Raw genomic sequence first — 14,396 nt, forward strand, 5'->3', positions numbered from 1 at the left:
ATGCCTGTGAGTGGCTTTGTAAAAAGCCTAGAAACTATAACAGAGTTCTGTGAAACTAAAATAGAGTGCAAAGTCAAATAAAACCAAATTGATTGTAATTAGGTCAATTCTCAAAGAAAAATCTATTAAAAACAGTAATATACATGAATGAGAAAGACAAGAAATGATCACTGCTGTTAGTAACAGATGCACCATCTAGGGACTCAAGGCTTTGTGAGCATGGTAATTAAGAACAAATTGATATACTAATTCAAATAGTGTGCACAATTTTGATAAGCTGGTCAAGTACTACTGGAATACATATCATTTTTTTTTAACTCTGACGTTTGTATTACTCCATTTCTCCTCCTTTAATATTTTAGGTACATAACAATGAGAAAAGCAATTTGTCTTTATGCATTAATGGAGAACAACACAATATTTAATAAAATGTAACATAAACTTACTTATAAAATTTTTAAAATGTGACACATTAGATACATTATCTAATTCTTCTATGGCCTCCTGGCTGACTTGAAACCATAGAAGGCCTTTAAGAAAGATGTTAGGTGAGAAACAAAAACCAATCCATGGGATGTGTACTGTTTACAAATATCATTTGCAGAGAAATAAGTTGCCTGGCCTAAATTTAAAGCTAATTACAAAATCCATTTTTCTTAATGGTCCAGATACCTTGCCGATTCTTCCAACTCAACAGAACTTCCACCGATTTCCACTTTCATTACATACGACAAATGTTGTCATTGGTTCATCAGCACTACGAGTTTGCACCTGTGTGTAAGTGCAGTTCTTCTTTTTACATTTGCCACACGTGAACAAGTCAGTCTGGGTCCCACCTGTCTTGACCATCTGATGCTCTCTGATAGCTTCCTTAGTCAGGTTTTTCCTCATTTCTTTGAGCTCATCACTAGCCATTTCCTCTGCTGTCATTCTAGCAAACAGGTCAGGAGGAATATTCCCACACAGCACATTTTTCCTTAAATTTGGATTCTTTGCATCTTTAAGATTTGATATCCTACTCCGTACTCTGTTTTTGTATTTCATGTCTGTATTCCTTATTTCTTGATATATAGCTTCTTCAATCTGGGATCCCAGTTCTTCCTCATCGGCTCCAATAGCAACGTAGTCATCTCCTGTCCGGAGAGCTGCAGCAAGCATCTCTCTGCATTTCAACCGCACAGAATCAGAAGTGCTTGGTGCCCGAGGAAAAGATGAAACGTAAGTGTCTCGAGCGTTTGTCTCATCCTTTCTGCTGCTTACATTGCTGCTGGAACTACTTTCTTCTCTTGCTTCAGGGCTATTCTGTGATGAAATTGTAGGTTCTTTTTTCTTTTCTTCAGGGTCTTTATCAGTTGATGGACCATCTAATCGTTTTTTCCAGGATTTGATGAGTGATTTGGCTAGAGATGTGACTTCATCATCTGTACTCTGCTTGCGAATAGCGTCGACAGACATTCCGATTCTCATGGACTGTAACAATTCCAGAGTCATGGGAATATTCTTAAGCTCTTTCAGCAAATCCAATGCGCCAGCCGCGTTCTTCTTCTGCACCATCTTGTCCATCTTCTTGGCAATGCGAACCACCTCGTCCTCCATGGCTCCGGAAGGCCTCCGCTGGCCCAGCCGCAGCGGATGGGAAGAGGGAGAAGCGGCGCAGACGCTCGACAAGCCGTGAAGCAGACGACCTAAGCCTTCCTCACCCACCCGGCCCGCGGCCTATGCTTAGTTTTAAAAGCACAGGGTAAATGTGTGCTTAATGTGTTAGTAGTTTGTCTTAAAATATTAATAATATCTTTTAAAATAGTTATTTATTCTATTCAAATGTTTAGATGAACACACACACACACAATGCTTCTAGAGCCCAGACAGCAGCCATACTGGGTGGTTCACTACCACCTGTAACCCCAGTTCCCAGGGATCTGATACTCTCTTCTGGCTTCCACACACAAGCACACACATGTGGTACACACACACACACACACACACACACAGAAATAAAAATAAACCTTAATTTTTTCCTTGGCATGGGGATGCGATCTTTATGTCTAGAATTAAACTAACATCTAATAATAATAGATATTATTAACACACACACACACAACCTTAGGAACAAATGCACAATTTGGAATAAGGCATTTTTGAAATGGAAAAGACTGTTCTGACATCTGATGTCTGTCCCTAGAGGCAGCTGTAGGTCTTCTCCATGTTTCTGCCCCTAGTAAACACCAACCACATTGCTATTTATCAGATACATTCTAGGAGCATTAGTGAAGAAGAGGTGCCCTAAATATGTGGGTTCATTGCACTTTTCAAAAACTGGGTTTCTCATCTAGGAAGCCTGAGTGGTAATCTCAGAGGCTCTCCCTAGCTCAGGATTTAGAGAAGGGTCTGCCATTGGGAGACATTGCATCTGACTGTGACTAATGGTCAGCTAACTACTGCTGACAGACTGTCTGCCTTAACTGAATCTTTTGTGCAGGGCATTTGTCAAAGTGCCAAAAACACCAAGAGCCAGTCCTTCCTGGAGTTTACAGAACTGGTTGGACAGCTTTTGTGTGTGTGTGTGTGCCTAGTAGCTTTTAAATGTTGGCCCAAAGGCCGGGTTCAGTCTAAGAATTGCTTTCACTGTAACACACCACCCAGTCTTAGAAGGAATATGACCTTTGCCATTTCTACTGTAGCCATGTAGGCCGTGTGTGAGTGTTTGTGTCTCTTAGTTTAGGGAGTGCTGTGGCTTGAACTGGAATGTACCCCATAGGTCATAATTTAAATGTTTGTCCTACAGCTGGTGGTGCTAATCTGAGGGGCTATGGAAACTTCTGGAGGTGGGTTGCTAGATGTCAACCTTTCAAGGTTATAGTTTTGGTCCCTCTCTTTTTGCTTGCTGGTCTGCTGTACTTTGGGAAGCTTCCATGACCTGACCTTACTGACTTCCTACCGTAGTGGACTAAAAGCTCTTTTAAACTGTGAACCAAAACAACTCTTTTCTCCCATGAGTTTTTATTTTGCCACAGTGATGCAGAAGTCATCAATGCACAAGGGTTTCAAGAGTCTTAAGATGTCAATGGCCCACAAATCAACCTTCAAGAGCCCTTGTTGAAACAGAACTATTCAACATTGTGTTTATTTAACCTCTTGCATTCTTTCCATGTTAATAATATGCTACTTCCATTCTTTTATTGGAAGGTGACTAATATAATTTAATTAGAAGATAATTAACTCTCTACCAACTGAAGTAGAGAGTTAGAATAAATGCCTGTCAAACTAAGTGCTGTCTTTAAAATCTGCTTGTATTTGTAAGTTAATATATGTGTGTTGGAGTGCATCTTAGCATTTGAATGGCACTTAAAACTGGACTGTACGAATGAAGTAGAGAGGCTTTAGAGGGAGGGCAAACCCAGCATACTGTTGGGGGAAGTGTGCTTATGGGTTAGGGCAGTATCAGAAAGAGGGAAAAAAAAAAAAAAAAAAAAAAAAAAAAAGGAAAAGAGGAAAATGTAAAGTCTGCTTTTTTATTAGACTCAAAAAAGTGGGCAGGCTTAACAGAGCTACACAGTGGAAGATCTGTTAGAAACTGTGTAGGAGCAAGGACTTCTGGTTCATATGAGAATACTATCTCATTAAGGCACAATTAGTGCTCCCACCACCCTAGCATGCCCTCAGGTGGACCATGTTTCCTGAAGGGCGGTCTCTTGGCCAGGTGATTGATAGGCCCAGGTTGATTAATTCTTAAGGAAGAGGCAATAGTCTGTAATATTAAAATACCATGTCTCTACTCAGGGCCAGAGATAGATGCTGTTCTTTTGATGGGGGGGGAGTTAGCTTCCCCTTAGTGGGCACCAAAAATGCCCTAAAACCTCTGTCCTTTCATATGGTATGGGTGCCCACAAAGATAGCTGCACTCTATCTTGGCACAAGAACAGAGAGTTCAAAAGTGTCCTCAGCAAGTCGTCATACCTAAAGGTCAAAGGTGTGGCTACAGTAGGATGTTTGGCTGTCTTATTCTAAATAACAACAGACCTGAGTCTGAGGTGTGGCTACTCCTGACCTCAAGGCTAGGAAACAAGAAGTTGGAGCTAAGGTGTGGTTACTGAACCCTTAGAATAAGCGAGGAAGAAAATTCTGTTTGGTCCACTTTTTGGATAAGGTATATAAGAGTGGTGAAACAAACTAATTTTAGCAATATTGTTGTTTACCAGATAAAAGATTCATGGCCAGAAAAAGATAAAGATTTACAGTAAAGACAGATTCACATTAAGAAAAACTGCTAAAGATTTACAGTGTGTTTTAAAATATACGTAGGCTTGGGAGAGAAAAAGAATAAAACGGTTTTAAAAAGACAAGAGAGTAGCTGAGTGTGGTGGTACACACCTTTAATTCAGCACTCAGGAGACAGAGGCAAGCAAATCTTTGTGATTTCAAAGTAAACCTGGTATACAGATTTAATTCCAGGACAGAGAAACCCTGTCTCAAAAAATGAAAAAATAGAGGTTATAAAAAAGCCACGTAAAGATGGAAAGCACACAAGGAATCTGGATACTGTATGGTATTATTTTGTCTTTGTATCTTTTAACTGCTGAGGCAATAACAACTATTAAAAGAAATGCTACTGAATCAATCCAATTTATATATTTTAAAAATACTTTGACTCCAAAATTTAAGTTCAAGGACAGGTTACTGGGGAAAGGGATTTCTATTTTTGTTTCCACAGAAAATGAAAAGCTGTGGATTCCTTCCAGACTAAATGGTTTGATCAAGCCAGACCCCCTGAAACATCGTCCCAGGTGATCCAAGATTCAAAATAGTTGGGACAAGCCAGCCTTGCAGACTACAGCCAGGATTTCTTCTTAGGATTCCCAATGGCAGCACCCCCTACCAGCAGGAAGCAGTTTAGAAAGAATGATGCCCAAATTCCCAAATATTGTTTATAAATGTTTTTTTTTTTTTCACTTAAATAGGCATGGTTATAAATGGTTAATGATCACAACCAATTTTTTAAAGATAAAAAGGGGATTATGGTATAGATATGAATACTTTGTTTTGGAATGGATTTTCATTTATTGATACAATTTAAGGTCAATTTGTGATATGTATATCTCTCCTCTTGTTTAGGTATTGTGTTTATATAGCTCATTTAAAAATATAATGCATAATTTGGTACAGATTATAGTTACCTATGATAGTCAACACTTAGAGTTAAGTTAGTTAGGATTTCTAGATATACAGAGATGTATTTAAGATGAATAGACATCCTTCAAACCTTTCAATGACATACAAAATATGGCATTTAAAATAGTTTAGGGTTTTTCTTGACAATGAGGCACAACTGCTCCTGGCAATACTGTCTGCATTAAAAAGAAAGATGGACATCAAAGACACATGTTATGGAGTTTGCTTCCAATATGGAAAGACTAGCCATTTGGGCAAGATACAACTCTTATCTGGACTGTTTGACTTTATGCTGTATAAACTGGACATGCAGGACCCACAGGAAAATGATGCTGATACAAGATGGACATTTGCTATAGGGTTCCTGCTTCATGGAAGAGTCTGCCAGACAGTCTGCAGGACACAGAGAAAGGTGACTGACAAACTGCCATTACAGGTGGACAGTTTAAAGTTTCCTGCTTTGCTGAGGAGTCTGTCTGATACACTATGGCCTATAGGCCATATGTTAGGGTTGATGTAATTAAAAGATTCCTGAACCAGAAACTATAGGTGAGAAACACTGTTTATAGTTACTACACAAGAGGAAGTAGTTTCCTTATCCATCCTAGGTCCATGGCTGAGGCCGAGGCAGCAAAAGAAGCTTTTATTCTAGAACCTTCTTTGGAGGCACACCTTTAACACAATTGATAAAGCCAAGGCAGCCTTCGGACATAGTACTGGCTTTCCTAAAAAACATTTTTTAACTAATTCAATTAATTAAACAATTTTTCACTGCTACCAAAGAGTGAACCCAGGACCTATGTACTGATCTAAGATACACCACTGAATTACATCCTCCGGTAGCTCTAAAGACATTTTAACATGGATGTTAAAAGCAACAAGTAGGTTGTGTTTTCTTCAGGCCAGAATGTTTATAGTCTTGTTTAACTATATTTAACATTCATCTCTCATCCCTAAATAAGCAATACAAACCATCAAATCACTTCACAAAAGAAAACTCTTTTTTAAAAAAAAGTCCCCTTGTTTTCAATTACCGTTTCTGAGCAATGTACCTTAGAAACCACAGAAGCTGGAGAAACTGGTGAGATGCTTCACTGGTTCAGGGAACCAGCTTCTCTTATAGAGGACCTGGACTCAATTCCCAGCACCCATGTGATGGCTGAGAACTATTTCCAAAGGATCCAGTGCCTTCTCTGGCCTTTGCAGGTGAAAGACCTAAAAAGTAATGTTAATGATGGACTAACCTGGAAACCAATATCTGTTCCTTGGAATTTGCTAGCTTCCTCTCACAAAGCCCTGAGATAAGAAGAATTCACACTGCCCCTCCTTTCCTGTGAGTCATCAGGTGGTAAATAGGGTCAAGAGATAGCTGTAACTCTGGTTTGCCCAGATAGATTAATTAGCACACCTGAGGCCCTAAGGTCTGCTGACCCTAATAGCAGACCATCCAGCCTCCAAGGGTCTCATACTCAATGGACAGAGGGTCCCACCCCCTCCCTAAGCTTGTGGGGTTGCCTTTAAAAACACCTGTGCCCAGGGGAGGGGGCTTCTCTCTAGCCTGCATGCTGGAGGAGCCAGTTTGCGCAAACGTTTCCTGTTCATTAAAGCCTCTTGCGTTTTGCAGCAACAGGGCTGGACATTGAGTTATTGGGGTATCGACAGAACCTGGAAGACTCCTCATTCTGAGGGTCTTACACAGGAACTGCACACACGCACATACATGCAACCAAAATACCCAGATACATAAAAAAATAAATATCTGAAAAGGTGGAAAACAGAGCTCCCTTCTGCATTCCTTGCCTGAGAACCAAGGAGAGTTCTGGAAGCCTTGCTTGGGTTGCAGTGTGGCTCAGAGGTTATGAGCATGGGTTACCTTTGTAGAAGACTCTGATTCAGTTCCCAGAGCCCACACAATGGTTCACAACAATTGTGAATAAATACTATCCTCTGACCTCTGAGAGCAGCAAGCATGCACCTGGTGCAAATACATGTGTGTGGGCAAAATACTCATACACATAAAATAACACCAGTGGGCAGTGGGCAGCAAGTATACATGGGGTGTAAATGCATGCACACAGAGGCAAAAAACACATAAAAAAATCAGTTAATTTAAAAAGAGAGAGGAAGAAAAGCAAGAATTTCACCTTTAGCCACTTAGGCATGATTGTCTCCTGAGAAGCGCTTACTCTTCAGCAGCTGGTGCTATTGTGCTGCCCTGCCCCCCACTCCCCTTTTAACTCAGTGAGCAGGAGACTCTAAGAGGCAAACTCCTTAGGCTCAGTGATGGTGTTGGGCTGGATGTCCTCAACATTGCCAGCAGAGCTACTGCAACAAAAATTAGGTTGACAAGAGGAAAGCAAACAAATACAGTTTTTGTATCATATGAGGTCATCAAAAGGAAATGAAGACCGCTGAAACAGTTAGGTGGAGGGGCCAGTTGTGAAAAGATATGATCGGCAAAAAGCATGTGTTCTGATGGTGATAAACTGGGGGAACTTAGCAAGGTCTGTGGGTCTCCATTGTTCCCCCACAATTCCTCATTCTCACAGGTAAAAATATCATCTGGATATATAGGTATGATATTTCTTATATAAAGACCCTATGGCATTCTTTGAAGAAACGCTTTAAGTTTCTTTCTGGGTTCTCTGACCCACTATAGGGAGGAAAGACAAAGGAAAAAAGGTTCAGGTGCTAGGGAAATTCCCAGGAATCCACATGGATGACCCCAGCTAAGACTCCTAGCAATAGTAGAGAGGGTAACTGAACTGACCTTCCCCTATAATCAGATTGGTAACTACCCTAACTCTCATCATAGAACCTTCATCCAGTAACTGATGGAAGAAGATGCAAAGACCCACATCCAAGCAACAGCCAAGCAATGGGAATCCAGTTGAAGAGTAGGAGGCGGGATTATATGAGCAGGCTGTAAAATTCCCAAGAGACAGTGTTACCAGAGTTCTTAAGAGCCTGAGCCCTGACGTTCTAATAAGCCAAATTTGGTCACCCATCCTTAATAATCCAATTGAACAGAAAAGCAATAATAAAAAGGAGAAAAAAGTGATTTCCTCCATGTGGCCTCTGAGAAGAGAAACAAAGAGATGGATGGGGTGGTGCATACCCTTCGCACACACCACACCCAGCTCATGTTCTCTGTCCTACCAGGAGGGGCAGGCTGAGCTAAAAGGCTTAAAGCTTTAAGAACTTAAGGTGTGGCTCCAGCCATCACTGACCAACCATTACATTGTCATCACTCCTACAGGGTTTTCAGTCAAGTTATTAGCATTGCATGGAATTTCTGCAAACAGGTTCCTCTCTGACTGGGGCCAGGCTTCCTCCTTCTTTAGCATCCCTCAGCCTCTAGTTGTCTTGTTTCAATGGCCCAGATACGTGGAATATGAGTCACATGTCACGTTAGGATAGCTCCTTTCCTCCCAGGCATGCCTGCTACGTAAGAACTTTATACGATCTTTAGGTTTTGAAAAACCAATCAACAAATATAAGCAATCAGTGCTGAAGACATCCCCCCCCCCTTTTTTTTGGTCAAGTAGTTTCTGCTGCTCCTTAAAAATGTTTTAGGGAAAGAAAAAAAAAATGAAAAGAATTCTAATATTACTTAATTACCTTTTAAAATCTGGAGACATCAAGCAGAGTACCCTTCTGACCCAGTTAAAAAGGCCTCTCTGGGTACTGAGGATCGGAAAAGTGGGCCGAAGAGAGGAGTTCAGAGTGCACTTAGAAAACACCCTTGACAACAGGGTTTGTTGTCTGTGATCTGAGACGCAGGGTTCAGCTCTCTGCTCTGCAGGCTCCACCTTTGTTTCTAGTTATTAAACCTGTGCAGGGAAAGCACACGCATTGTCCAGGCCCTCATCTTTCCTGTGATCATTAGAGTAAACTGGGGGCTCAAGGGGCCAAAGTCCCTGTGGCTCTATGGGCATGCACATGAATAACTTCCTTGGATACTGCTTAGGACAACAAACAAGGCGTCATGTATTATCTGAGAGCCACGTTGAAGGCCAATGTAAGCAAGGCCTTGACATAAGAAGTATCCATTTGACTTCGCCTTGATTAAATTCATTCCAGTTGATAGAATCACTCTTTTCTTTATATATATATATATATATATATATATATATATATATATATAATTTAACTTCCTTCCCTCACAAAACATGAGATTAGGAAAATATAGGGGCTTAAATACTCCAAAAACACCAAGCCCTCAAAATGAAGAAGTCCTTAATATATCAATTTTGTCTTTGCAGAATGCAATGTACCAGTCACCCCGTTAAAACACAGCTTTCTGTCCACCCTACTGTGTTTGTTTTGACTCCACTAAGCCTGGGTTTGGTCAACAATTTTTAATTCCATGGCTGTCAGCCTTTCATTTATCCCCTTATTTAGTACTTCCAACATCTGCTGTACACTATTGTGTGCCAATAACAGAATGTTATAGATGAACACACTGAAACCCAAAGATAAATAGCTTCTTCAATGCCAATATCTGCATGTAGTAGTTCTCAGTCTGTGGGTTTGACCCCTTGGGGGGTTGAAGAACCTTCCACAGGGGTCACCTAAGACCATTGGAAAACAGATATTTACATCATGATTACAGTTATGAAGTAGCAATGAAAATAATTTTGTGACTGGGGGTCACCACAACATGAAGAACTGTTTTGAAGGGTCTCAGCATTAGGAAGGTTGAGAACCACTGTTAAGGGGTAGAACTGAGCTTTGTTAAAGTGGCTTCTAGTCCACGCCCCATTCTTCTTATGCAAAACATCCAGCCTCTAGCAAGAACAGAAAAGCAATTATGATTCATATCACTCAAGGGACTTTTCTAGCTATTCTACTTAACTGGCTGCCACTGTCACCTTCCCAAATATGTTTGTCTTTACCTTTAGAAAGTTAGGACACTGTCAACTGAAGTTCTCTGAGAAAGCCACAGCTGTAACTAAGAGCTTTCACTCCATTTAGCCAACTAGAACATTGTGAACATGGAGAACTAGAACATTGTAAGTTAAGTACCAAAGTTTTCTTTGGGCTATCTTAGTTCTTTTTAATTACCATTTGCTGTTCAATTCTGAACCTGGCCTCATGACTAAAACTCTTCGAATGTATCTGGACTGATCTCTAGCCTCCACCAACCCTAAAACTAAGAATACAGTAAGGCCACATTGGCTTCTTCTAGAGTTCCCTGCCTCATGGTAGCCTGAATTCTTGGTGACCCCACTAACATATTTTGTAAATTTAGGAGATTTGTGTGTTTTGTACTTGCTCTGTGTTCACATAAATTCTTCCAAAATGACTTGAACTTCAACTCCTTGCCCATGGTAATCCATGAATTAGTTTGGAGGGCTTTATTTTTCCTGGATTTTAAGATAAGTATGCTGAATATAGTCATCTTGATTGTCAGTGACTCTCTGCACTTGAGGTATGCTGTTCCACACTTGCCTGGCAGTTAGTGTTTCTGCTACAAGGCCTGATGTTACTCTGATAACTTTGCCTGTAGAAGTTGACATTTTTCTCTTGTAGCTTTTAATGCTTTTGTTTTATTTTTCTCTATAGTCTTACATTTGTAACTGTAGTGTGACTTAGAGAAGTTCTTTTCTGGCCATGTCTATTTTGGGTTTTAACTATTGCTGGTCCTTTGGTAGCCATTGTTTTCCTGAGGTTTGGGGAATAACCTAATACAATTTTGTTAAATGGGTTTTCTATTGACTTAGTTTAGCTTGTGCCTTAGGTGTGGTCTCTTGACCTTTCCCCCCAAATCCTTGAAAACTGTGGTAGTTCTTTCTTCTTGTCACTGTTTATTGAAGTCTCAAGGTAACGGTGCCTTGGTTTTGTCTTCAAACCCTGATGTCCTTTCTTCTGCTTGGCCTAGTCATCAGCGATGTTTTCTCATCTTTAGTTTGATTTGCTGAATATTTCATTTCCAACATTTTTTATCAAAACATCAATTTCCTTAATTTTATTTTATTCACTTGTGTGTGGTTATATATGTATTTGTGTGTGCATTTGTTTTCATGTGCATGTATGTGCATCTGTGTGTGTGTGTGTGTGTGTGTGTGTGTATAGGCTAGAGGCTAACTTACTGTATCTTACTTGATTGCATGCCATCATAATTTTTGGGACTGAGACTCTCAGTGTATCTGGAACTCCATGATTTTCCAGGCTGGCTGGCCAGTGAGTTCCAGAATCTGCTTCGCAAAGCTGAGATTAAAGATGTGTGCCTCCACTCCTAGTTTGTTACATAAGTACTGGAGACTCAAACTCAGGTCCTCACACTTGCATGGCCAATACTTTTCTAGCTGAGCTATTCCCCATCCCAAATAGCAACTTTTTTGTAGGTTTTTCATCCATGTGCTAACTTTCTCATCTGAGTCCTGAAGAGACTTTTCACTATAAGCTTGTTTTAATGCTTCTGCTATTATTATCTTTTAAAAATAGACTTTGGAGTTTGTTGTGGGAGTTTTCAGTATCCTTGGCATTAGTTATGAAGGGTTAAGCCAGTGGTTCTCAACCTGTAGGTCGAAACCCCTATGGGAGGTAAATGACCTATTCACAGGGTTTGCGTAAGACCATCAGAAAACACAGATATTTACATTATGATTCATAGAAGTAGCAAAATTACAGTTATGAAGTAGCAACAAAATAATGTTATGGTTGGGGGTCACCACAACATGAGGAACTGTGTTAAAAGGTTGCAGCATTAGGAATGTTAGAACTGCTGGGTTAAACTCTCAGGAAGACCCTCCTTCTGTGCCGTTTCATATTTCTTATGCATGTTAGAATGGACATGTCTCCTATTTTTATGGGGGGGATCTTCTTAACGAGCAACTTTACCTTGAGGATTTGATATAGAGTTACAAGTAAGTCCAGGGAAGCTGACTACCATACCACTAATGACCACAGAAAAGAAAATGACAAATGGCAGTGGATGCTGGACCTGGAGCAGGTCCTCTGAAACTGGTGGTTCAAACAATTGTGAGTCACCTTGGATAGATGCTGGGGAACAAAGTTGGGTTCTCTGCAAAATCAACACACTCTTTTAACCCTTAAGCCATTTCTCCAGTCCCTGGTTAGTGGCACAGTACAATTTAAATCATAAGAATAAGTGAGAGGAAACAAGATGTTAAGCTTTTATACTTAAACAAAGCCACTTTATTTTTCCCTTTTTGCAATGACAGAAAAGCAAACCAACTTAGACTGAACACATAAGAAGTAATAGCAACTGTATGTAAATGGAGCTTACCTAAAGTTGTTTCCTGAGGCTGCTTTGAACCGTAGTTGTACCTGTACGGTATGAAAACATTTTAAGATGTTTTCATGTTTACTTGTGTAGCATATGCATACTACTCTCCTTCAACTACAGGTGCAGGTGTGGGTGGAGTGGAAACGAGGGATTTGGATTCTCTGGAGCTGGAGTTACAGGCAGTTGTGAGGTGTGATGTTGGTGCTGGGGACTGAACACAGTCCCCTGCTGGAACAAGCACTCTTAACTGCTGGGCCATCTCCCCAGCCCCAAGATATGTGCTTTTGAGTGATGAGCTGGTTTTGGTGGGCTAGTATAAGAAGTGGAGGGTAGTAGTGGGATGCGAAGAGAGTCCACCACAGATGAATCTTCCAGTTATCTGTGTCTGAAAAGCACTAGAAACATTGTCTAGTCTTCCATAGGTGGCACACTGTGGCCCAGAACATCTCCTCTTGCAATTTGTGTATGTTTTTAATTACAGTAAAATAGACATCAAATTTACCATTTACATCATTTGGGGTATCCAAGACAAGTGTCCTTAATTACATTCACAATGATGTGCAGCCACCATCATCAGGTATTTCCTTGTATTTTATCATCCCAGATAGAATTTTGTCCATTAAGCACAAACTCCCATCCCGTTACCTCCGAAGCTTCTGGTGACCTACCTACTAGCTTCCATCTCCACCTCTACCAGTCTTTTTTTTTTTTTTTTTTTTTTTTTTTTTTTTTTGAGACAGGATTTCTCTGTGGTTTTGGAGGCTGTCCTGGAACTAGCTCTTGTAGACCAGTCTGGCCTCAAACTCACAGAGATCTGCCTGCCTTTGCCTCCTGAGTGCTGGGATTAAAGACGTGTGCCACAACTTGTTTCCTTTTTATGGGTTAACAATGTTCCATTGTATGGAAATACCATATTCTGGTTTTGCATTCATTTCTTGATGCTAATTTGAGGAAAAAATGCTCCTGAAATTAAAAAAGGAAGGAAGGAAGAAAGGAAGGAAGGAAGGAAGGAAGGAAGGAAGGAAGAAAAGGCAACAATTCCGGCAAGTGATTAGCTAGCTTTGGTTTGTGCTGACCCAGATGTGGCTGGTAGGTATCAGCCCAGGGAAGTTAACTCAGAGTGCAGACAGCATTCCTATCACTAGTATAAACCCTAGTACACCACTCCCCACCCTGAATTTACAGGATAAGTTAATTTCCCTGGGGGCCAGGGTTTGAACTATTCCCTCGATGCTGGAGAAAGCATGTCTCTCTGCCCTAAATTTTGTATGGTGAGAATATTTTTACCTGGAGAAATGTTTGCAGCTGACTGCTTTTGAGGAATACTGAACTTTTTTTTATCAAAAATATTGATAAAATGTATTGTTTGAAAATTGGGTGGAAAGATTTGAAGCTTTAGCAAAAGAAAATGTATTTTCTTTCCCAATTCCAGAATACATGTTTCAGCTTTCCAGAAGCTCAATATTTTTTTCCCATACAATCTTAATCTTTTCCTATTTCTTCTTTCAATCCATTTTGTCATTTATGCATTCATCGATTCAGTGACATCAAATAATTAATAATTACCACTAGTAAACTAATAACTCTTTTAAAAATAATTATCTAAAACAAATTAATATTAACATTAATATTAGTAATAATTCATTACTCTATCATAGGTATTAATACTCAATAATAAAATGAGATAGACTCATTTTTCACTTCTCCAAAAGGCTCCCATAAGCTCTTGGTGACTCATATCCTGGCCTGATCTCCCGAGGCACCCTGCAAAGCCAGCCATTTAGTCCTGGATACACAAGTGTGCCTCAGAGGGAGAGACTGAACATAATGGAAGAATGCATATACTTAGTTTGCATGTACAAAATTAGTGTCAAATTATCTCACAGAAGTTTTCATGAATCCTGGGAGAAGGTGAACAGCTAGCTTCCTATGAGGATTTGTAACACATTGTTTTCTCACTGTTAAGCACGAG

At 40.1% G+C, this 14,396-nt stretch overlaps 1 protein-coding gene across 1 annotated transcript; it reads right to left on the reverse strand.

Moving 5' to 3' along the window:
* Nucleotides 1–552: 552 nt before the first annotated feature.
* LOC127220543 (transcription elongation factor A protein 1-like) lies at nucleotides 553–1,680 on the reverse strand. The gene has a single exon (XM_051182404.1). It carries the CDS (start codon nucleotides 1,594–1,596, stop codon nucleotides 691–693), a length of 906 nt encoding a protein of 301 aa, XP_051038361.1. The 5' UTR covers nucleotides 1,597–1,680; the 3' UTR covers nucleotides 553–690.
* Between the last annotated feature and the right edge of the window lie 12,716 nt (nucleotides 1,681–14,396).

This window comes from Phodopus roborovskii, unplaced genomic scaffold (assembly GCF_943737965.1).
Source record: "Phodopus roborovskii unplaced genomic scaffold, PHOROB, whole genome shotgun sequence".
Taxonomy (NCBI): domain Eukaryota; kingdom Metazoa; phylum Chordata; class Mammalia; order Rodentia; family Cricetidae; genus Phodopus; species Phodopus roborovskii.

Bases quoted from the DNA above. Each gene is read 5' to 3' on its own strand.
- LOC127220543 (XM_051182404.1), bottom strand. From the start codon at position 1,596: ATGGAGGACGAGGTGGTTCGCATTGCCAAGAAGATGGACAAGATGGTG.